Genomic DNA, 24,045 nt, shown 5'->3' with positions numbered 1-24,045 from the left:
TTTCAGAACGTACGTCAATTTAGTCAGGATGGATGGTGGCAAACTGGCGATCGAGAACCAGAGCCAGGTAGCGGTGGCGTCGGAGGCGGTACGCTGTCGGGGCCGCGGATTCCCAGGGAGGAGGCACGGCGCCTGCTGCACGAGCTGGCGGCAGCGTGGGCGGGAGAACACGGGCGCAGCGCGGGAGAGCGTGTGCGAAGTGCGGCAGCGGAGGGTGGGAGAACGCGCGAGAAGCGTGGCACCGGAGGGCGGGAGGAGGAGATGGCTAGTCAGTGGCGGGCCGAGGAATTTGAAACTGGGATTCAAAAGTACTAGAACATCTCTACAATTTTATGAAATACTCCTGCACTATTACTTGGCTAATATGTACCACAAAGTTAAGGCTTAGATGCGCTCCTTCAACAATCACATATTCTTTTTGCTCTTCCTAGGATGTAATTAACATGTCCAGGATGCGCCTTGTACCCTTCTACTGTCATTTGTTTGTTGACAATAAATTCAGCTCTAGGAGGTAATTCTGAAGATTCATGCTGAGATTTGTTATCCGAAGTCACATCTTTGTCTCCACTGGTATTTGGATGAGAAACAACTGGGTTTATTTGCCTTGCGCTTTGCCTTTGCCCAAACAACTGCAATAGGATCTAAATATTCATCTGCATGGTAGGTTGAGGCATAAAGAGGAGGGTTTTGTTTTTCATCTACGAAGCCTCTCATCATGCATATGTAGTATGGTTGATTGTTTATAATGGACACTTGTTACCAAGGTTGTGATTGGATCAGAACCTAGGTCATGCTATGCCGGCCAGGCAGCAGATCCAGCACCAGGTGTCTAGAATCGAACATTTGAGTGAGCTGCCTGGAACAGGCTGCGGTGGCCACAATGCTTTGTCAGCTAAACAATACACTCGGTGAGATGATAACCATTTTGCAAAGAATAATCAAATACTAAGCAGATGAAATATACGCCTATTTATCTAAGAACGGAACTACTTAATAAACAAAAACAAATTACACGTGGAAATATGAGAACACACAAATAAAGTACATGTGTTAACCCATAGGCCATAGAAGCTAAGAGAATACAAAGTTGATCTATTAGCTAATGTGTGTATATCACAGTTCGACTAACAGACCCACATACAACTTAGCAGGTAAGAAACCAAACCTGCTGGCATTTTATATCAGGATCTGATGAAACCTAGTAGAAAAGAGCACCATCAGTTGTTAAAGCAGTACTGTGCGTTGTTCCAGCAGCCACTGAAATCACTTGAAGTCGTTCCATACGATGAAACTTCAGATTGTATTTCCACCCTTCTTAAGGCATCGAGCTACTACGACACGCCGTGGGGTGACAAGGCGATGGCCCCAAGTGAACACCTTAAAAAAAGGATTAAATGAATAGATGTGTTCAATTCTCATAATGCAAGAACAATGTGTAAAAATCAAGATTCAAAGAATACCTCTCCATCAGCTCCTAACACTATTGTATGATACTTTGCTGCAGAAACACCTCTAAGTACTTTTCCTTTCAAGTACTCCACCATTCTTGGGATACAGTTTGATGCTAAGTTGGAAGTGCTATATCCTAGTTGGCCCTCCTTATTGCAACCACAGGTTAATACTTCGCCAGTATCAGCAACTGCAGTGGAGTGCTTGTTTGCAGCAGCTACTGAAATTATCCTTTGCTTGAGCGAACCAACACGCCTTGGTGTTGGTTGGGTATGAACAGAAGGGTAACCAAGCTGACCCTCTGCATCATTCAGAGGACTTTGTTATAGACCATAAAAGTGCAGACCCAGTGCCAGAGCTCCCACAGGAGAAAATAATATTAGTAAGGAGAAAAAGAACATAAAATATGTGTCCAAGGTTCATGTTGCCTAAAAATACATTTAAAATGCATCACACGTACCTCTATTTGATCCCCAGGTAAACAATTCCCCAGCTCTGTAGCAATCACAGTATGATGTTTGGCTGCAGCCACAACACTAACTCGTTTACGGCCTAATCCTACTGTCACCTGGCGAGGGGTAATCACAGCAGTTGTCTGTCCACTGTAACAGAATGATAGGTTTCATAAACTTACTCAACAATGAAGAAAATTTTACACGCTCAATTACTTTGGCTTACAATTAAGCCAATTTAGTTTTCATTAGTAGTCATTACATTTGATTTTGAACAGCTTCAAATATTTGGTGCATTTCTTTCGCCGCTATTTTTTCTAGAGTATATTCTTTAAATTTATGAAAATCTGCAAGTATTTTTCGATGCAACTCTACACATACAACATGTTTTCAAAGTAAACAATTTAAAAGATATTACTGTATGTAGTTTTTAGGGTTTGACCAAATCTTATCCTAAGCAACATGTTTCTGTGACCGGAAGGAGTAGCTAATCCATAAGTACTAACAAAAGCATTGAGGAAACAATTTTCTGATCTAGAAACAACTCATTTTAACATCATGCAATCGCTAACCTATGAATATCTGGATGACCAAGACGACCACCTCGACCAAATCCCCATGTGTATAGTTCACCATTAGAACTAACTGCTACACTGTGAAACTTTGATGCAGCAACTGTTTTGATATATGATCCATGCAAAGCTTCTACTTTGCATGGTAGTTTTTGTATGTGGACGTTGCCAGTTCCCAGCTGATAATTTGTCCCACTTCCCCAACTGAAGACTTCCGTTGCAACTAAAATGAAAAAAAACCTTCCATAAAGCAAGCCAAATTGCCAAGAGCGCGATATAAGAAGAGAACCATTTCCTGGGGCAGAAGAAAGCTACCTGCATCTGGAAAATCTCCATTGGCCTGTGATACTGGACAGGAGATAAGGTCAACAGGTGTACGGCCCTTAGTGTCCTCCAAAGCGAGGGAAGCACCAAACTGTAAAAGAACACTAGCAATACATAGGTGACCAAAATGAAGTGCTCTATGCAGGCTACTCCAGCCAGATTCTCCATCCTGCAACAGTGAAAATTTTAGTGAGAATTTACACACAACTGAAAGGTCAATAAGCAAAATCAAGCAGCAGCAAACTAAAGAAAAATTTGATAATCAAAATAAGTTTATCTGCATGATGTTCTGTACAAAACCACATTTTAGTTTTTTGTTGTTATTACTGTAGTGATTTGATACAGCTGAGGCTGTTACTGGGATTATAGGTAAAAGAAAATAATTTTCAAAGCAAAGATAAACAGAGGAAGCATCCTAAAAGAAATAGTGCATACCCTTGCATCTGGATCAGCGCCAGCATCTAGGAGTCGCCTCACAATGGGTAGATGATTTCTCCATGTTGCAAGGTGGAGGGCACTAAGACCAAATGCATTTCTACCATCAATGTTCCCACCACTTTTTTCAACAAGGCCAAAGCAGATTCTACTTCAGCTATTGACCCTTGTTTGGAAACAAGGCACAGATCCTTAAGAGAGCTTCCGGGAGAAGGTTTGCGGACAGCTGACTGCTTTGATGTGCCTGGTGGAGATATGGAAGTCTCCATGAAGTTTCAGGAACACACACAGTATCCACACAATTATTGAGGCAAATAAGAACTCCATCAAGATAACATTAGAAATCATTGTTTTTTCCTAGATGTGAAGTACCTGAAATAGCAGGCCAATAGATGAACTTCTTCACACTATCTGAACTGTTTCTTACTACTAATGTTACAGTTGATGTTGTTCTTAATTGTAAGTACAGTTCTGGTGTAATTACAATTGTATATCTATCGGGAGAAATGTTTGAGTGAACATCATCTCCATTATCTAAGACAGTTTCAGTATCCTAAGGAACTATCCAAACAACCTAAGATAGCATGCCGCTATAGCTTCATTTTGAGTAAAATTATTCCTATTAGAGAGCCGCGAGCTACGAGGCCATTGCCATGCCAAGACTAACTGCAGAGGACCTTGGTATAGCAGTAATTTGTTAACAAATTTCATCAGATTAACTGCAGAGCGGTTAAGCCTACAGGTAAGGAAATAAGACTTAAGAGCTGAAAAAGAAAAAGAAAGGTAAACGGCTAGTGGATTATTCATATCCCAGAACTAAATCCAACTGGAAATGGATTAAGATTACATAGGAACCATCATAAAAAAAGTATGATCAATATATGTTGAAAATCACTGACGGAATATTTGAGATAAACACGCATTAGAGGACCTCAGATCCAGGTAAGCACCGAAGGAAGCCACCTCCTCTATAATTGTGTAGAGCCTCCTGGATCTGGTGCCCTCGGAGGTTGTCCAAACTCCAAAGAACTGAGTGATGACAAACATGTGGAGCCTAGTCGTGGGCAGAACCTAGAAATGCAGGAAATCGATTGGTTTAGCTTGGGAGCACATTAATATTCCCTATGATGATCAAATAAATTGTAAGCTATAATCTTTAAGCAAAGATTTTTCTCTTATATTTTTTAACATAATGGAAACCGATCAATTTTGTATGATGTTGTAGGTTTACCTTCATACCAACCCTAACAATATTCAAACTGGTTATGCGACTACACATTCTTGGAGAATGGAGATGCAGATGATTCCTTGCCTGAAACATAAGCAGCTTCTGTTAAGTATCTGATGTCTACATATAGGCCATGCCAAAATCTACCAAATGGAGACAAACATAAAGCTAATATTTATAAGCAATTAAATACTGAGAAGCCAGGAACAACTCGATGAAGGCTTAGTAGTTTTTGTCTCTCCTAGGCCGCAACAAAGCACATGACAATGATGTCACACAAAGAGAAGTTTTAGGGGAGCAAACGCCCCATGTAGCATGACTGAATCACAAACATGTCTGCCTTACGCAAATTCAGAATGGTCTGGTATACTGGTTCTAAATATCTTCTTGGAAACCAAATGCCACTGAAGGGTCCTTGCTGCAGGGGAAAATGCTTTAGCAAGGCCAGATGAAGACAAGTGGTTAGATAAACCAGGTATGAAGTAGATTCTCCTAATGAACCTATATTATTCTAAATTTCCCAACTACAGCTAGGTGCAAAACAAAATTCATGCAGACATGTTCCTACACACATTTGAGGTGAAAGTGCATTGAACACAGAAATACATGAGCTAAAAGAAAAAAAAGGATCGACACCATTCTCTATTAGCTGCTATTGGCTAAAAGAGCAGAAGGTAAAGGTGCATCATGCTACGAAAGCTAAAGGCACTTAAATAGAGTCAGTGACACCAGGGTATATTTAAAATCACTCATGCGCCAAATCTGCACAAACAAAACATAACAAATATACAAGGCAATTATATAGAAGATTTAGTAACTCTAATTGACTATGGAAATACAGATTGATACTTGAAGCTCTTTATTTATATCATTTGTGAGTATCATTAATCCAACGTATCTAACGTGTACCTACACGAGCATGAGGGATCGCATTACAAGATAAAATAAGAAATTAACTCACCTCTTGAAGCTCTTTATTTATATCGATATATTCAGAAATTCCAGCACCATCATTTTTCTCCTTGATAAGCTTCTTGACCTGAAACGCACGGATATAAGAAACATCTGTAAGTACTCTGCAGACTTGATAATCAAAGAAATTCAGAAGGCGTATGACGAAGGGAAGGATGCAAAGTAAAGCAATTATAAGCTCGTTGCAATAAAATAATAGTAAAGCATTGTGCCATCTGCTAGTGTATTTGAACTGTAACATGTTCTAGGAAAGATGCTAATGGACCAAGAGTCCAACACGAAAGAATACAAATTCCGTATGGTTCTAGCTCACGGGTTTGACCCTCAATCACAACTAAAACAGCTAAATGTGAAATTTCCCAGGTACCTATCACAACAAACCACGAGGAGTTGCAACTGGTAGCAAGTAGCAACTATAAATTCAGAACCACTATAGCAGGGCACCTAGTTCATGCATTGTGATTACCTGATTGCTTTCCCATGTGGCGTGATTACCTGATTGCTTTCCTGCCTACTGGGAGCAATGGAGAGTGGAGCTTCCACTTCATCGAATCATGGTACCTTCATGGCTTCCCCTTCCGACTGCGCATCGCCAGATCCCGCAACGACCCAACCTTCACCATGAGGAGCTGTGCCACCATGGGTGAATCATACCTGCCGCCGTTGGCCCTCCCTCCCTCGATCTGCTACGATTCCTTGACCAGGCCTTGGTCTAGAAACAAAAAGGCGGTGGGTAAATAGCCGCAGAGTCGAGCAGTGGCCGCAGAGGCAAGCAAAGAGGCCAGTGGGCAGTGGCGCCTATGGAGGCGTGAAGCAGGAGAGCGTCGGGTGGCGGAGAAGCAAGACGACGTGGACCTGACGAAGAGTGGGCTTGGGGAATGTCTGCAAAGTGGAAGGGGGAGGGGAAGGATGGAAGGGCCAATGGTCCAACCGTGCTGCCTGTCGCGAGCGCCCGAGCTCGTCTGTTGCGCTCGCCCGTCCCGCGCCTCGTTGTCTTAGCCCGCCGCCGCGCAAAACCCTCTGGCTGACGCCACCCTGAACGAGTCAGTCGAAGCCGCAGAAGCCTCAGACGCCAGCGCACTGCGCTCGCTAGCGCTCGCCGTGGGCACGACCGGCTAGCTCCACCTGAGATGGTACCTATGGCCACCCTTATGTCCTGCCGCCTTCTCGTCCACCTTGAGGGCCACCAGCGACTTGACCCACTTGCTCGACCACGACGGTGGAGACGGAGGGGATCTGGCGAGCATGTGTGTGCACTGGGGGGGGCGAAGACTTGATTTCGAGCGGCGATGAGGCCGGCTCCGTCGAGCGGCGGCGGCGCAGGGACGAGGAGCAGTGGATTCGTGCAGGGGAGTTGCCCTATCGCTCGCGAGGTGCGAGGTGCAGTGGATCAATCGGATACGGGGGAGCGGACGTAGACGCGAATGGCTCCAAAGAATTGAAGAAAATATCTCGGGTCCGTGAATGGGCAGTTGAGCACGCGTCGGCAGGCCGAACTCTCCGGACGCGTGAAGTGCGGGGAGCGTCCCAAACTCCAGCGTCTTTTAACAAGAAGTAATAAGGAAATTAGTGCTCCAATCCTTTTCTGTGCTATACATTATTTTACATTATTGATAAAATAATATAGATTTGCAAAAATCATGGATATTCAAGTGCATACTCATGATCCCCTATGAGCCCGCCCATGTGGCTAGTGCTATGGTCTTGGCAAAGATACCAAGCGCAGGAGAGCCGATACCGAGCGAGATAAAGAGGCGAAATTGAAGACGAGTTTGTTGGAACAAGCTTCCACCGTGATTTTTTTTATTGAGAACACTAGTCTGTTAGAGTTGTTCTTAGACTATCTTATTCCCTATCACAATTTTATTTTACTTCATATTTAAACACCACTTTGCAAATAGTTGAATTTTGCACCGGACTGTTTACACAGTATGTTGGACATGTAGTTCTGTTGTCTTTCTCCATTTTATTCATGTGTGTTTTCTTCTTATTTTTGCTCTTTCGCAGCTGAAGAACAAAGTTGAGAAAAAATATGAATAAGGATGAAAACGAGCAAAGGAGCATAACGTATATGGTTTAGGTCTTGTTCGTTTACGTCGGATTGCACCCGGAATTGTTCTACCTAATCAAAGTTTATATAAATTAGAGAAGTAATAGGTTAGAAATCGTTCCGACCCACAATCCGGCATAAACGAACAAGACCTTAGGGAGCAAAGGAGCAGAATATTTAGGGTATAATTTTAAATATTAAAAAGTGTATACGAAATTACAAAACACATAAACTTTCCATTCTTAAATCTCTAACACAACATCAAAACACAACGTATATGCTCCTCGCTCTCTGTGAAACATAAGGTGAACTGAGCATCTGCAGATTCAAATGCCAAAATGTCCTGCTAGCTGGCGCTTGGCAACACCGTGCATCGATCGGCTTGGTCGTCGGTTTGGGTTCCTCAATAGTCCTGAGACGGGGATGGAGACGGCGCCACGTCGGGGCTAGACGCGGCGACGTGAGGAGTAGCCGAGGCGCTCCCGTGCCCGGCGCTCGTCATGTCGGCCCAGAGGCGGTCCGCGATGACCTTGTTGGCGGCGTCTGAGGTGTGGTAGGCGTCCCAGAACACGAACGCGCTGCGGTCGCTGCAGGGCCTCGTGTTGGGCAGGCACAGCCCTCCGACCTCCGTGTCCACGTTGCAGCACGACGTGTGCGCCGTCGTGAACCCTGCGACGACGATGACACCGTGAGAAGGGAGAAAATAAAAAAGACGCGTATTCACGTACGCACGCGCCGGCCGGCGGAGCGGCGGGCTCGCCGTGCGTGCATGCACACTCGCGGGACACGTGTTACCGTTCTCCTCGGGGTGTTCGATGAGCTCCATGACGACGGAGTAGCAGTCGGCGAGGCCCATCTGCGCGCCGGGCAGCTTGGCGTTCAGGCCGTCGAGCAGCTTCTTGGCGGCCGCGTTGAACTGCACGGCGTAGTCGTTGACGTGGGACAGGCACTTGCCGTCCGTGGAGCGGACGCGCTGCGACGGGATGCAGCCCAGCGGGGGCAGCCCGTTGAACGCCACCTTCCGCGCGCCGAGCCCGTACAGCCGCTGCAGAAGCAAAACGGATTAAGCTAGAATGGGCTGGGCAGTGCCGTGCGTGCGTGGAGGACAGTGTCGATCGATCGGCGGGTCGGTCTGGCGGTCTTGCCTTGAGCTGCCGGTCTAGGGCGGTGATGAGGAGGCGGATGAACTGGTCGTGCGTGTACGTGGTGCCGTCCGCCATGAATGGCTGCAGGAAGTTGTTGATGTAGTCGTTGCTCCCTGCCCAACGCCAAGACATTTTTACAGACCACGCACGTACGTGTGTCGTCAGTACATGCAACTCCACCACCAGGGTTAAGGATGCATTGTAAGATGCATGAAGAAACCATGCACATGGCCGCCCTCTCACCGAGTCCAATCTGGAACAAGGCCGCATTAGCAGCGGCCTCCGCGGCGTCCTTGCCGATCTTGGCGATCATCGCCCTCTTGACGATCTCGAAGCACGATATCTGCTCGTCGAACGAGAGGTACTGAACCTGCACCGCCGCATGCATTCGTCGTACGTGTCACAGAGGCAGAGACAAATATAAATAAAATCACCACACACACCAGCGCGCGTCGATCTTACGAAGTAGACGCCCGTCTCGTTCAGGATGCCGGCGCCGCCGGAGGCGAAGTTGACGCCGCCGAGCACGTCCTTGCCTGTCATCCTCAGCGACAGGAACGGCGGCGGGGGCGGGACGCCGAACTTCTCGGCTGCACCATCATAGGCCATAGCACGTACATTAGGTCAGGTCATCATGCATGCTTGCTGCTTGCATTGATCGAGCAGCGGCTCGCTGAACTGAAACTCACCCATGTAGTCTCCGATGGTCTTTCCGTTGGTGAACCTCCCGGTGGCCTCGCGGCCGGGGTAGTCGATGCCGTACCAGGGGTAGTTGGACTTGGCGAGGGACGTGGGGAAGTAGTTGTTGTTGCCCACGTCCGACATCGAGTCGCCGAACACGTACGTCACCGGACCACTGGTCGTCGTCGTCGGAGAGGGAGGAGACGCTACCGTGAAATTTCTAGCGGCCGTAGAAGACGCAACATCGTCGGCCGCCGCCACCGCGCCGCTGATGGCGGTGATGGCGAAGACCACGGCGAGAGCTGCCATTTTTTGTTGCTTTGGCCTCTCCTCAAGACTGCCTGTACGTACGTCTTTTATGTGTATATGTTTTCAATATCTGCTGCTCTGCTAGCTTGGATTGCTTTGATGGGTGGTGGCGATCGAGGTGTTGGTTTTATAGCTAGGCGTTTTTGCATCGAGTCGTGTGTCATTGTTCTGCAAGTTTGGGTTAATTCAGATTAATGGGTTAAGTTTCCGGCTTGAGTGTAGTGACGATCTGTTATTGCAGCTATCAGTGTACGTGCGGTGTACGAAAGGAGGGATAAATGTGCAATTGGCATGTAAACATGCTGGCAGCTGAGGGTAGCTGAAGAACTTGCGGCATTCTTGCCTGAACAGCTTCCATTGTTTAATTTGGTAGTACAAATGACATCAGTGCTCCGGCGGTTGGTTGTGGGTATGTGGGAATCTGCAATTTGGAGAACCAGCCCAAGAAAACCACTTTTCCAAGAACGATTAAAATCTTAACACCTTTTATTTGATTTTTTTCACTATTTTGAAATAAAAAAATTCAAATCCAAAGCATAAAGGTCATCTTATTCAAAACCGTGTTGGACAATTAAGTCGACCAATTATAATAGATGACTAGAGTTTCTACTAACGAATAAGCGCCAACATATGCCCATAAGGTTCAAACAGTTTCAGATATACACCATAGGACAGAGCATGATTTTTCAAAAAATATATAATGTGTTTCATAATTTCTAAAGTAAACAGATTCTTTATAATTTTTAAGATACAAACTAGATTTCAGGAATTTTAATTCTTATTATCTTTTCATGAAAAAACTGAATAATTTATGGAAAAATTATGATTGCTTGGATATTTTTTTAAAAAAATATTTCGAAACCCAATTTACCTCCCTAACTTCTTTGTCCGTTCTACCCTATTCTTACATGGCGCTAGTTTCATATCAGCAAAACCACTGTTAAAATCCCCAAAGATAAAAAAAAATCATAACTGTTTTCAATGTTGGTATATGTAAAAAAAATGTTTTTAAAGTTCAGAGAGAAAAACTAGAAGATCAAAATAGTTGAAAAAGGTAAATTAGATTTGTTTTCCCTTTTTTCACCAGAAAACTGGATTGCCAATTATCTGCGCTTCGGTCACGGCCTCACGGGCAGCCAAAATTTTTTTACCATCTCACGGGCAGCCCACCTAAACTCGGGTTCCGCAATTAAAACGATTCGGCCCAAACATCGCCGGCCCATAAGTAGAACAGCGAAAAATCTCATGTCCTAGCCGGGAGGAGGAGTTTGTGTTCCCGACCTCCAGCCTCCTGGAACCAGGATAGGGACAGAGACGGAGCCACGGTCGCACAGAGCAGTCTTAGCTCCGGCCACGGCCACCGGGAGTAGCTCTGGCCATGAGGACCTCAACGGCTACCTGTGCTATCCTCCCTCCGCCTACCTGCTCCTCCCGTAGTTTACCGCTCCGCAGCTTCATCGGTCTCCGGTGGTCCGCCCCCCGTTTCCAGGTACCTCCCACTCCCAGCCCCCGAGCCCCGTGTTTCCAGAGGAATCGCATCTCCGACTCGTGTGATTCATGCCAGTTGCTCAGCTGCGGTGCCTGTTTACCGCAGGTTAGGGAGCGAGCTGGTGCGTCCGTAGCGGTTGTCAATGGCAAGCCGGGATGCAGCTTCAGACTCGGGTTAGTATTAGTCCTATTCTTGCTAGCTCCTATTTCTGTTTGTTCGCTAATCATGCTAATCTCCGCAACTACCATAAGAAAATCGAGAGTGCTGCCAGAATCAGGCCCTGAAGATGCTTGAGCTGTTGAGCACTGAGCAAATCAAGGGCAGTTCTCTGAATACTTCTGATGCTGTTAGAACTATTAGCGGCTAGTGGGCGGCAATCTGTTTCTGGCTTTGTGCCATATAATTATGCATATATCTTTATGGTTTCATGCGAAGCACTCCCTCCAGTCAGGGTTACATGAAGTTTTTCAGATAGCAAGTTGGCAATTGGCATGCATGTAGTTTAATTTTGTTGTCTGAAAAAACATCATGTAAATGTAACTGGAAGGTGGAGACTGCCCAGTGTATTGACGAATGAGCTATCCTCATTACGCTGGGAATCATAGTACTTTGGTACGTAGTTATCGAAAATTCAATATATGTCGATGTATGCTTGTTCATCCTGTGTTGGGAATCATAGTACTTCGGTAGTTACCTGACCCCTTTTTTCTGATTGCTGGACAGTCTCATGCCATTTCATTAAGAAGAAATAAATGAGTACAAATGAAACCCAAAATGAGACGCACTTGAACAGCAGCCACAAAAACAAACCACACAAACAGTCAAACACACAGGTTGTAACACTAGTTGCCAAACCCCTTTGCATCTCATCATACATTAATTAGAGTATACAGTGTAACATGTATTGAAGATCCTAGTGATATGTTTGGGTGAAATCTGTCAAAATGTTTCTGAGGATATATTGATTAAGTAATAGAGTAGTGATGAGGATGATACCAAGTCATGTTGATTCTTCATTTCTTTACTAAAGTTGGTTGAATGCCTGTCTTGCTGGCTTCATTATGATCTACTAATGAATTTACTCACACTTTTTTTTGCAGAGTACCTACTTTAAATGTTTGTCAATCTCGCCAAAGGTCTGTTGTCATTAGAAATGAACATGCTCAAAATGCTGACCTTCCACGAAAATATTCAAAAAGAGAGAAGAAACCATTTCCTATCCCAGTGCTGGAGTTAAGGCGCCGAGCAAAGGAGAGGATGAAGGCAGCACAAGGGAAACCGAAACAACCAATGCCTCCACCAAAAAACGGAATGTTAGTGCGTAGACTTATACCAGTTGCATACAAAGTGTACAATGCAAGAATTTTGCTGATCAACAACTTGAAGAGGCTTATGAAAGTAGTACCAGTAAAAGGCTGCAAGTAATTCCTTTTTCCCATTCTTTATCTATATTGTTCATTACAAACTAATGAAACTATGCTATTGTTGTATTTTGATCAGAAGGACGTCATTTTCAATAAACCATGGTAACTTAATATGATGCATCATGTTAGCTGATGACTTGATTAAGTGTGTGCTAATAATTGACTTATGGTTTTCATGATGCATAACATATTTAAGCATGTGCTTATGTTATATTTTGTGATACAAACTTAATAGCACCACGAATAACAGCTCTGTTATTTGCAAGCATACTGTGTTTTTATCTGGGTTAGAGGTTACTTGAGGATAGACTCATTTATTGGTCCAGCCGTTATTGTTCCAATTAAGCCTGCATTTGGTTGATGAAAGTCATGATGTTTGTCTTGGAACTCTACATTCAATCTGATCAGAGAGCTAGAATGACTGTTTGTTTCATAGTGAGATCTTTATACTGTGCAAATTAAATATCGTCATCACACAATGCACTTTCTAAGTTCCAGAAGAATTGAGGTAGGCTCAGTTGGTGGGAGGTGTGGATGCACACCCAAGTACCCAACCACCTAGTTCAAGTCCTCCTCAACTCGAATTTGGGTGTGAATTTCTTATTTACAAATGTCACCTAGTTCCTCCTAGATCCATCTCATATGTGTATTTTTCTGTTGCAGGTATTGCAGCGAGATACATGTTGGATCTGTTGGACATCCTTTCCGAACATGCCGAGGAATGTCATCAGATCAACGTAGAGGAGAACATGACTGGGGAAGTACTCTAGTGGAGGCAGTTTTCTTACCCGTCGAAGCCTATCATCTAGAGGACCGTCTAGGGAATCGCATTCCTCATGATCAGAGGTTTACTGTACCCCGCATTCCCGCTCTCGTGGAACTTTGCATCCAAGCTGGAGTTGACCTCCCCGAGTACCCCACAAAGCGTCGAAGAAAGCCTATCATTAAAATCGGAAGAAAAGAGTTTGTTGATGCAAATGAAGACGACCTACCAGAACCAGAGCCTGACAGATTTAGGCAGCCACTTCTTGAGGAACTACGTTATGATGAGATTATTGCTCCATCTAGCCCAGAGGAGACGGTGGCTCTTGCCGAGGAGACACTTGAAGCGTGGGAGGCCGTTCGGGACGGAGCCTTGAAGCTTATGAAGGGCTATGCAGTGAGGGTTTGTGGATACTGCCCTGAGGTGCATGTTGGGCCAACTGGCCACAAAGCACGGAACTGTGGAGCTTTTAAGCACCAGCAGAGGAATGGACAACATGGATGGCAAGCAGCGGTGCTCGATGACCTGATACCTCCTAGGTACGTGTGGCACATGCCGGAATCCGGGGAAGAACTGCAGAGGGAGCTAAAGACCTTCTACGGTCAGGCACCAGCAGTTGTTGAGATGTGCATTCAGGGTGGCGCAAAAGTTCCGGAGAAGTATAAAGCCACTATGAGACTAGACATAGGAATCCCCTCTAGTTTGAAGGAGGCTGAAATGGTCGTCTGATCCTCCCAATGATCTGGGCAGATTTGATCAACCTGTAATTGAGTTTTTTCCTTTGTGTTGAAAAGATGATGTCGTCACCAAGCTCCATCGTGGCTTGACATAGGTTGAATCTGTTAGCCAATGTGTATATATCAGAACTCAGATGAGATGATTCTCGTTCGGTTTTCTTTCAGTCCGCAACGATATGTTTGTGTATTTCTTTAGAAACAAATGTGCTATACTGTGCTGCACCTACCTCTTGATCACAGGCAGTATAATTCATGCCTTGCAAAATAGCATAAGGTAAGCTGAGGCTGATTTGATACTTTCTGTAGGACAATATCATCTAAACATATACCCCAAGGCCAATTTTGTTCCCTGCAACTTTTGGTACTATCTGGGCATCTACAAAGGAGTCAGAAATCTATTTATTGTACACTATATCAGGCACAAAAACAAAAACCATTAGCAGTCTTGAATAGATCCAGCTGAAACAGATGACCCCAACAAACTGAAATGTTAAATTTTATCAGAAGCATAAGGAGTAGTTTACATTTGCCTACCAAGAAACAATGCGATTTACAAGTTACAAGGGCTCGGCCTAGCTGACTGAACAACTGAATTTGGTGCAAGCTGTCCCAAGAACTGCGCGTTTTTATGAGCCATTTGTCCATTGCTGGCAGGCCGGTGGCCGTCAATGATTAGAGGGCTCCACGGCTGTCCTGAAGAGCAGGATGTAGACCTTATCGACGGAAAAATACAAGAAACCGCCCCGGGCGTGCGTGACATACGAACCGAAACTCGTCCCCACGATGCAGTGCCAAGCTGGCCCGTAAGCAGTATCAAACTCCTGTCAGCAAAGGATGAGGCCTTATCAGTACGTACAGTGGTATAGCATCGCAATCTGAAACAGGAGGACGGACAAAATGAGGAAATTGCGGACAAATAATTGGAACGCGTTATATGTGGTTGCCTCATTCCATTATCTAAAGGATGAATTGCCCGAGATGGTCCTAGATTCGGCTGTTTAGTTGTTTGGAGATTTTGTCAGAATCATGTTAACTTTGAAAAGATCCATATAGTCTTCACAACGTGTAAGCAAGAACCATGATGCGTGGAACAAAATGAGACTTCCAAACTGATAGATTAAATTTGGGGAAAATGGTACATTGTCAAGGGCTGTAATGCCCAAGTGAGCAGGTCCCCGACTACGGAGATCGTAGTCGTGGTCCGTTGTCGCCGGCTGGGTTATGCCCCCTAGCCGTCCTCGTCGATCAGGCTGGGTTTGCCCTGATCGCCGGCTTTGAGTAGAGAGGAAGAAGATAGAATAGAGATGACAATATTCTTGATTGATTTCTACCATCCGGTCTCACGGTATATATGGCCTATGGCCCAACTAATTTACTGAACAAACTCCTCTATTTTAGGAACTAACAGATAATAACAAATCCTACTTTTCCTCCTAGCCACTGATTGTGTTTGCTCCCTGTACGTCCCTTGCGTGTCGCGCTTCCCGTTCCTGCGCTCGACGTACATCACGAGTCCTGTGGCGCCTTGTGTAGACGCGCCCGAACATGACATCTCCCTCCCCGTCTAGAACCAGCTCGTCCTCGAGCTGGAACTGAGGGAACTTGGCGCGTAGCGGCCCGACGTCCTCCCAGGTGGCTGACGCCGACGAAGCTCCCTTCCACTGGATGAGGGCTTGAGGAGCCCCGCGAGCGAGCCGGTAGCGAACAACACGCTCAGGTTCTGGGTCGATGGCGCCATGATGCAGTAAGGGAAGTTGTGGCGGCTCGCTAGGCGGCGTGCCCTGGAACTTCTTCAAGAGCCCGACATGAAAGACATTGTGGATGCGGGCACGAGGTGGGAGCTCCAGACGTACTGCAACTTCGTTGATGAGTTCGACGACGCGATACGGCCCGAAGAACCGCGGCTTGAGCTTGCCACTGACCGCTTGTGGAAGGGATGATGCAGCACGTTGTCGTAGACGAAGCAGCGCCCAATCGCCCACCTTATAGTGAATCGGTCGGTGCCCACGGTCATAGTGCCGCTTCTGAAATGTTTGAGCTTGTTCCAGGCGATGGCGCATGTCTGCCAAAAATTCTGCGCGTTCCTCCATATTCTTTGCGACGGCTGGCACCCTGGTGTCTCCCGGCTCGTATGACCGGATGGTCGGCGGATCGCGCCCATAAACCACCCTGAACGGAGTATCTTTCAGCGAAGTTTGATAGGCCGTATTGAACAGATACTCCGCCCACGGCAGCCATCTGAGCCAATCCCGCGGTCTGTCCCCCGTAAGACAGCGTAGATACATGAGGATGACGCGGTTGGCCGACTCGGACTGCCCATCAGACTGAGGATGAAATGCTGTTGTCATCCGCAGCTTAGTGCCCATCAAGCGCATGAGTTCTTGCCAGAAAATGGATGTGAAAACCGTGTCACGATCGGAGACCATGGATTGGGGGACACCGTGAAGACGAACAATGTCGTTGAAGAAGGCCTGGGCAACTGATTCAGCTGAATAAGGGTGTGCCAGTGGAATGAAATGACAATATTTGCTGAACCGATCCACCACAGTGAGAATCACTGACTTGCCACGGACACGGGGAAGAGCCTCCACAAAATCAAGCGCAATATCCGTCCACACTCCATTGGGCACTGGGAGCGGTAGGAGGAGCCCTGCTGGGTGCACATGCTCCGACTTGTAACGTTGACAGACACTGCATTGACGTACTTGCTCTTGCACCAATTGCTTCATTTGAGGAAAATGAAAATCACGTCGGAGCCGGTGGAGGGTACGTTGGACCCCCTCATGACCATCCTCATGGACTGCCCCCAGGATCTCCTGTAATAGCGGGGAGGTAGGAGGAATGTACAGGCGCCCCGCGAATTGCACCATGCCGTCGACGATGGACCAGGGTGCTGCTCGGTCCCCTGAAGTGATCGCGGTATGGAGATCTACGAGGGTCGGATCCTCGAGCTGGGCCTGCCGGAGTTGGTCGATGAAGTCAAACCGTGGAGTGGACATGGCGAGCAGCTCTCCCTCTACTGTGTCACGCCTGGACAAAGCATCCGCGACAGCATTTGTTGCGCCTGGCTTGTATTCAACGGAGAAATCGAAGCCCAGCAGCTTGCCGACCCAATGATGTTGGGGAATGGTGGCTAGGCGCTGGTCCAGCAAATACTTCAAGCTGTAGTGGTCCGTCTTGACGCTGAAGCGGCGGCCCCATAGGTACGGCCGCCAGTGGCGCACCGCCTGCACCAAGCCGATGAGCTCGCGCTCGTAGGCCGCCAATGCTCGGTGCCGGGGCGCCACAGGTCGGCTGAAGAATGCCACGGGATGTCCCTCCTGAATGAGGACGGCACCAAACCCGTGGGACGACGCGTCGCACTCGACGACGAACGGCTTGGCGAAGTCCGGCATGGCAAGCACCGGTGCCGTTGTGACGGCGTCCTTGAGCGCGGTAAAGGCCGAGGCCGCCTTGTCATCCCACGCAAATCCCTCCTTCTTGAGGAGGACAGTAAGTGGCGCCGCGATGATGCCGTAGTTGTGGATGAATTTTCGGTAGTATCCCGCGAGGCCGAGGAAGTCGCGCACTGCGCGCGCCGAGCGAGGTACCGGCCAGTCCTGGATGGCCTGCACCTTGGCGGTATCCATGGCCACGCCCTCCACTGATATGGTGTGTCCCAGGTACGCGACGGAGGAAACTCCGAACGCACACTTAGAACGCTTGACGAAGAGGACGTGCTGGCGCAGCGTGCTGAGGACCGCGCGGAGATGGCGAAGGTGATCCGCCCAAGACTTGCTGTATATGAGGATGTCATCAAAGAAAACAAGTACAAATTGACGAAGGAAAGGCCGCAATACGTTGTTCATGAGTGCTTGAAATGTGGCCGGGGCGTTGCAGAGGCCGAATGGCATGACGAGGAACTCATATAGTCCGTCATGGGTGCGGAATGCCGTCTTATGGATGTCGTCCGGCCGCATGCGCACCTGATGGTACCCGGAACGCAAGTCGAGCTTGGAGAAGAACTTGGCACCATGGAGTTCGTCCAACAGCTCGTCGACGACCGGTATTGGAAAAGCGTCCTTGATCGTGAGCGCGTTGAGAGCGCGGTAGTCCACGCAGAACCGCCACGAACCATCGGCCTTCTTGACGAGGAGGACCGGCGAGGAGAAGGCCGAGTCACTGCGCCGCACAATTCCCTGCTCGATCATGGCGGAACATTGTCTTTCCAACTCGTCCTTGTGAGCAGCTGGATACCGATAGGGCCGGACGGCCACAGGACCAGCGCCCGGCTTGAGCACAATGCGGTGGGTGCGGCCGCGGTCTGGTGGTAGATTGGTCGGCTCGGCGAAGACGTCGGAGAACGATGAGAGCACCCCTTGCAGCAAGGGCTCAGTTGTCTCGGCGACGTGTAGATGCGGCGTGGTTGGTGTCGCGACGCCATGCCAACAGATGTCCTGGCCGGCCTGCTTGAATGTCATGGTGCGGGCGGCCATGTTCCACACGATGTCACCCAAGGTGGCCATCCAGTGCGTGCCCAACACCACGTCGTAGCCTGCTAAGGGCATGACGTACAGGTCGACGTTGAAGGCGCGATTGTCGATGAGGACCGCTGCCTGCCGAATGACGCCCGGGCAAGCGATGCGCTCCCCGTTTGCCACCGTGGCCGTGAGACGCGGGTACGGCTCGATGGGTAGGCCTGCGCGCCGTGCGGCCTCTTCTCCAATGAAGTTGTGCGTGGATCCCGTGTCGACGAGTGCGATGAAGTCCGCAGCGCCCACCCGTACACACAGCTGGATGGTGCTGCTAGCCGGTGCACCGACGACCGCGTGTAAAGAGAACACGGGGGCCTCGTCCGTCGTTTCCTCCTCAGCAAACTCCACGCCACCGATATAAAATATCCGGCGGCAAACCCGGTTGTGGCCTCGTGTATAAGGCTGATCACAGTTGTAACAGAGCCCAAGTCGACGACGTTCGGCCTGCTCCTCCGTGGACAGGCGTTTGACTTGGCTGCCCACTCCCGGAACAGGTGGCGCAGGGAGCGCGAGTGGCTTCGCAGGGGGCCCCGGGGCCGTGGGCAACGTGATCGCTGGGAACGGCGCCGGACGTTGTGATGGTGTTGGCAGTATAGCACGCGGTGCCGCCTTGGAAGACGCCTGGCTCAGTCGGTCCAACTCGACGAGCTCCAGCTGGCGTGCCAGACTCATGGCCGCTGCCAGAGACGCTGGATTGTGTACCCGCACTTGATGACTGAGAGGCGGAAGCAGGCCACCCGTGTAGAGTTGGACCCTCTGTTCGTCGCTGAGGTGCCCGGCGCGAGGCAATAGAGCTTGGAACCGATTGGAGAATTCCTCGACGGTCCCCGTGCGACGGCACTCGGCGAGCTCGAACAAGGGGGCGGACCGCAGTGGTGGCCCGAACCGTAGATTCAGCATCTCCTTGAAACGCTCCCATGTTGGTGTGCCATGCTCATCCTCCTGGAGTTGCATGTACCATAGTTGTGCAACGTCCTCCAAGTTATAGGAGGCCATCCACACCCGTTCTTCGGCCATGATGCGTTGTTGACGGAAATATGATTCGCATTTGTTGATGAAGAGCATTGGATCGGACTTGCCATCGAAGCGGGGAAAGTCCAATTTCTGGAATCGTGGGGGACGATCAGTGTGGGGTTCGCCGAAGGGCGGCCTGCTGTTGTTGGAAGACGTCGTCTGCTGGGCCACCAGATCTGCGATCGCCCTGGTATTGGCCTCGGCAGTGGACTGCAATGACTTCACGATGGCAGCTAATGCAGCCACGGTGGTTTTGAGTTCATCGGAGTCGCCCATCTCGACGGAGTATGATGCCGCGGAGGAAGTAGGCGAAGACGGCGTGGTGGCTGGCGGTGAGGGTGGCGTGGCGGCTGATGGCAGAATCGGAGAGCGGCCTGAGGAGGAAGCCCTGGATCGTGATACCAGGTTGTCAAGGGCTGTAATGCCCAAGTGAGCAGGTCCCCGACTACGGAGATCGTAGTCGTGGTCCGTTGTCGCCGGCTGGGTTATGCCCCCTAGCCGTCCTCGTCGATCAGGCTGGGTTTGCCCTGATCGCCGGCTTTGAGTAGAGAGGAAGAAGATAGAATAGAGATGACAATATTCTTGATTGATTTCTACCATCCGGTCTCACGGTATATATGGCCTATGGCCCAACTAATTTACTGAACAAACTCCCCTATTTTAGGAACTAACAGATAATAACAAATCCTACTTTTCCTCCTAGCCACTGATTGTGTTTGCTCCCTGTACGTCCCTTGCGTGTCGCGCTTCCCGTTCCTGCGCTCGACGTACATCACGAGTCCTGTGGCGCCTTGTGTAGACGCGCCCGAACATGACATACATTAAAAGTAAACAATACAAATATACGAATTCAAGAACAATAATCTGTTCAAAGTTGCTGCATGATCAGTCAAACTTGGAAATGAGTACCATTTTGTGATGAAATGACAACCACCTGAGCATGTGATGACATGACCTTATGACTGTGCACTGTATTAATTGCTAGTATTGGCGGTTAGCTACAATCGCCTGGTTGTTCAGAAACTGATACTTGAACAGCCAGTGGTGGGATCCGCAACTCTGAGAACCTTCCAAACGAGCTGAAAGGCAGACGAACCACAGGACTATTTTGGATTCAGACAGTCCAAGATTTACTCCAAGGACAATCGAATCAGAATGAATATGAATGGAGCACCGCGCAATCGACGTCGTGGACTCATGGTAAGGCACCACATGGGACAGATCATATACCAGTTATGACTCCATTCCCGTGAGAAGGCGCTAGTGCACGATGAGGGGTATAAAAACAAGTGCAATCACTCTATAGCAGCAATGCCGTTCCAATGCTTGATTCCTAGGAAGCAACCATTTAGTAATACTAACAATCACGAATGCAAGACGATATCCTCACTAAAGTCGAAGCAGCATCTCAGAGACTCTAATTAGCGACTAGTAGATACGGGCCTTTTTCGAATAATCAATTCGGACGAAAAGAAAAAAAAACAGTCTTTACCTTCTTGAGCGCCAGCGCGAGGCGCTTGGGCTCGAGCCGGCGCGGGAAGTGCGGCATCGCCGCGAGCTCGTCGCGGGCGCAGCGGAACGCGCGGCGCTGCAGCGCGGGCGGCATGTCAGCCGCCACCACCCTCACCACCGCCTTCCTCTCCTCGCCGCTGTCCGCGGCCAAATGCTGCTTCTCCGAGGAGGCTCCGAGCGCCCCCTCGGCGTCCGCGTCGCCCTCCGCGAGCCGGCGCTCGACGCCCAGCAGCGACCTGATGACCCCGCCCCGGCGCCCCGTCACGTCGCCGGAATCCTGCTGCTCCCTCATGCTACCTCCCGCCGCACCTGACTCCGTTGTCCGTTGGCAGTGCGTTTTCCTCTAGCGTCGTGCAGCGTAGCGGCTTCGGCTCGGACGGGGTTTTTTTTAGGACGGGGACGCGAGCGAGCAGGGAAGGGACGCGGGCGTTGTCACGTTGGGGCGTGCGCGTCTACTTTTTACGAGAGAATACAACTGTTATTTAAAATTTATTATTTAGATACTAGATTTCCATATATTGGCCCTGTTTGGCACAACTTATTTTCAGCTTCTTCACAAATTTAAGCAGAAGTTCTGCCAAACAGATAGCTTCTGCAGCAGCTTATCAGTTCAGCTGCTTCTCAGAATACACTAAAAACAGTCAACAAGCAGAAGCTGCTTTTTACCAGCTTCTCAGATAAGCTGCTTTTTCAACAAGCAGCAGCTGTACCAAACAGGGCCATTATCTGCTCGATTCGTTGTCAGTTCAGCTCAACTGATACAACTCATTTTAATTTTGTCGTGAGCTAAGCTATCATCTTAGTTCGGTTCGTTAATGAGTCAGCTATTATCTAGATATCAAGCTATTCTAGCGTTTTAGTAAAGTCTCGTTTGTTTCCTTTCATTTTGAGGAATTGAAATCTTACCAATAAAATAACTTATTTTTTAGAATTTGACATTCCACTTTCTAAAGTTATCATATAAGCCTATCTCAAATTCATGAGGTGAGAGATAAAAATTGATTCTATAGATTTGTATGATATTTTTCCGATGTACAACTTATAACACACTCTTGTACTTGTTAAATTAAAAACAGAACTAAGATTAAAAATAAGGACACCAACAAAACCGAAGGCACCAGCTTAAAAATCTAAAAAAAACAAAAGGCACCAGCTTAAAAATCCAAAAAAAACAATTTGCATGGTCGTGTCCTGCGTGGAAGCGTACCCGGTACCCAAGTGCAGCATCAGATCGTATTCTTGGCATTGCCGCGCGTACATTGGAATTGGATGGGCAGGCAGCTGCAGGCCTGCAGCCCCATACGCGTCCCGCGTCTTGGCCAGCAGGCCTTTATAGCCTTTAACTACCCAACGGAGCAGCACAGGCCCATGATACATTGGTCACCGTATGTCCGTATATAATACAGGTAGATACATGATTAAAAAAATCCCCTGCTGTGTTGGGGGGCACGGCCCTTACTGCCGCCCCTATCTACGCCACTGGCAGGCATACGATGTGGAGCCAGCGGTGACGACAGAGCTTTGGAGCGTGTCATCGGCGAACTCAGGAAAAACAAATGGACACCTGTATCAGTATATTCACCTAATATACTGATACATGATTGACATGATTATACGTAGCTGGATGCAACAAATTCCCCCCTTAATCTTGTTAGACCTTGATGGCTCCCAGGCGCTGCCCCAACTCAAAGAACCTGATCCTGCCGAGCGGGTTTGTCAAGGCATTTGCTAGCTGCCTGTCAGTCCCAACAAGATCAACCTGCACACTGGCATTGCTGACACACTCACGAATATATGATACCGTGTGTCAATGTGCTTACTCCTCTGATGATACACTGGGTTCTTGCTTAACTCCCTTCAGTGCAGACTTGCTGCCTGCCAGTGAAGAGCTTCAACATCTTCACTTCACCACCAATATGGTCTGCAATGAGCCTGCTAAGGCAGACACCTTTGACAAGCGCCTGCTGATGCTGCAATATATATTCAGCTACACAAAAGGACAGACAGGGCTACCACCCTTTGCTTCGGCCTTCGGAGATGTCCAGGTCACTAAATTCGAGCCAAGGAAGAACACAACACCTGAAGTACTTTTCCATTCCCAGATAATAACTCGATAGGCTAGACCACTCATGCTGACAGCAGCTCTTCATCTATTGCTTAAGCTCATCAGTTTTCTTATTGTCTGGCCCACAGATGATAAGATCGCCAACATATACTCCAATCAACAGAAGTGAGCTCTTGGTGCCTGTTTGACAGTACATAAAAAGAGTCTTCTTCAATCTCAGTACCTCGCCTGCATTCTTGGCATCAGTCAGACCAGGTGGATTATGAACATATACTTGCTCCTGGATGTCTTCATCCAACAAGGCCGATTTTGACATTTATATGGTGTACCTTCCACCCCCATGAGCAGCTAGAGCTAAAATGAGCCTGACAGTCTCTAGTCTGGCTGTAAGTCTGGCTGCAGAGCAAGGACTTCTTCATGTCCACCCCCTAGATTTAATAAGCATATCCATTTGCTACAAGTTTTGCCTTATGTTTTACCACATTACCTGTCGGGTCTCTTTTCACCTTAAAGACCCACACCCAATAGCATTATAGCCTTAGTATGTTTTTATGTCTACCTAACCATGATGTTATGGATGGATACCAAAATAGTATGAATTAACTATCATGTGGTATACATGCTGCTAATAAAATTTACTATATACGCCTTAGGATCAATTAGTAGCATTAGCTCTCTCACAATTCTTATCCAACCTATGTACAAGTTTTAATCCAAACACACTAGCATATATGTAGGGGTAGCTAAGCTATCAATTCGAGTTTGTGAAACTTCTTCAAAATATTTAAAGCGGTTAAATTGTTTGGGCGAGTGAGACAAATAAAAAAAACCAAGTTAGTACTCCCTCCGTTTCGTTTTAGTTGTCGCTGGATAGTGCAAAATTGAACTATCCAGCGACAACTAAAAAGAA

The 24,045-nt window shown here is 47.9% G+C and overlaps 4 protein-coding genes and 1 long non-coding RNA gene across 5 annotated transcripts; 1 reads left to right on the top strand and 4 right to left on the bottom strand.

The window, feature by feature from the left end:
• Positions 1–1,301: 1,301 nt before the first annotated feature.
• LOC109939408 (uncharacterized) lies at positions 1,302–1,569 on the bottom strand. Its single transcript, XR_002269208.1, has 2 exons — positions 1,461–1,569; positions 1,302–1,377 (listed from the first exon to the last, which is right to left on the bottom strand). It is a non-coding gene; the product is annotated as an uncharacterized lncRNA (long non-coding RNA).
• Positions 1,570–1,615: 46 nt separating this feature from the next.
• Positions 1,616–3,820, bottom strand: LOC103655680 (inhibitor of Bruton tyrosine kinase-like). Its single transcript, XM_023302311.2, is given in 7 exon segments — positions 1,616–1,639; positions 1,910–2,051; positions 2,474–2,696; positions 2,789–2,966; positions 3,233–3,354; positions 3,357–3,526; positions 3,605–3,820. Coding segments are annotated over 6 exon segments (834 nt in total). The 5' UTR covers positions 3,502–3,526; positions 3,605–3,820.
• Positions 3,821–7,648: 3,828 nt separating this feature from the next.
• LOC103654071 (GDSL esterase/lipase At5g37690) lies at positions 7,649–9,729 on the bottom strand. The gene is made up of 6 exons (XM_008680873.2): positions 9,317–9,729; positions 9,090–9,217; positions 8,871–8,997; positions 8,628–8,740; positions 8,278–8,527; positions 7,649–8,151 (listed from the first exon to the last, which is right to left on the bottom strand). Exons 1-6 carry the CDS (start codon positions 9,615–9,617, stop codon positions 7,886–7,888), a joined length of 1,185 nt encoding a protein of 394 aa, XP_008679095.1. The 5' UTR covers positions 9,618–9,729; the 3' UTR covers positions 7,649–7,885.
• A 1,193-nt stretch (positions 9,730–10,922) lies between these two features.
• LOC100194271 (APO2) lies at positions 10,923–14,200 on the top strand. The gene is made up of 4 exons (NM_001139310.1): positions 10,923–11,106; positions 11,212–11,279; positions 12,207–12,527; positions 13,194–14,200. The coding sequence occupies exons 1-4, from the start codon at positions 10,996–10,998 to the stop codon at positions 14,020–14,022; spliced, it is 1,329 nt and encodes a 442-aa protein (NP_001132782.1). The 5' UTR covers positions 10,923–10,995; the 3' UTR covers positions 14,023–14,200.
• A 311-nt stretch (positions 14,201–14,511) lies between these two features.
• On the bottom strand, positions 14,512–21,430 carry LOC100285283 (uncharacterized). Its single transcript, NM_001158176.2, has 2 exons — positions 21,051–21,430; positions 14,512–14,851 (listed from the first exon to the last, which is right to left on the bottom strand). The coding sequence occupies exons 1-2, from the start codon at positions 21,360–21,362 to the stop codon at positions 14,696–14,698; spliced, it is 468 nt and encodes a 155-aa protein (NP_001151648.1). The 5' UTR covers positions 21,363–21,430; the 3' UTR covers positions 14,512–14,695.
• Positions 21,431–24,045: the final 2,615 nt, after the last annotated feature.

The sequence above is a fragment of the Zea mays genome, chromosome 4 (genome assembly GCF_902167145.1).
Source record: "Zea mays cultivar B73 chromosome 4, Zm-B73-REFERENCE-NAM-5.0, whole genome shotgun sequence".
Classification (NCBI taxonomy): Eukaryota; Viridiplantae; Streptophyta; class Magnoliopsida; order Poales; family Poaceae; genus Zea; species Zea mays.
The sequence above is the reverse complement of the archived record's forward strand: the minus strand, read 5'-3'. Positions and strand labels throughout refer to the sequence as shown.

Bases quoted from the DNA above. Each gene is read 5' to 3' on its own strand.
- LOC103654071 (XM_008680873.2), bottom strand. From the start codon at position 9,617: ATGGCAGCTCTCGCCGTGGTCTTCGCCATCACCGCCATCAGCGGCGCG. The intron at 8,528-8,627 runs GCAAGACCGCCA...TTGCTTCTGCAG, and splicing joins CCCTAGACCGGCAGCTCAAG to CGGCTGTACGGGCTCGGCGC. The intron at 8,152-8,277 runs GTAACACGTGTC...TCGTCGTCGCAG, and splicing joins CGAACACCCCGAGGAGAACG to GGTTCACGACGGCGCACACG.
- LOC100194271 (NM_001139310.1), top strand. From the start codon at position 10,996: ATGAGGACCTCAACGGCTACCTGTGCTATCCTCCCTCCGCCTACCTGC. The intron at 11,107-11,211 runs GTACCTCCCACT...TGTTTACCGCAG, and splicing joins GGTCCGCCCCCCGTTTCCAG to GTTAGGGAGCGAGCTGGTGC. The intron at 12,528-13,193 runs GTAATTCCTTTT...TTTCTGTTGCAG, and splicing joins GTACCAGTAAAAGGCTGCAA to GTATTGCAGCGAGATACATG.
- LOC100285283 (NM_001158176.2), bottom strand. From the start codon at position 21,362: ATGAGGGAGCAGCAGGATTCCGGCGACGTGACGGGGCGCCGGGGCGGG. The intron at 14,852-21,050 runs GTAAAGACTGTT...CTTTGCTGACAG, and splicing joins TCGCGCTGGCGCTCAAGAAG to GAGTTTGATACTGCTTACGG.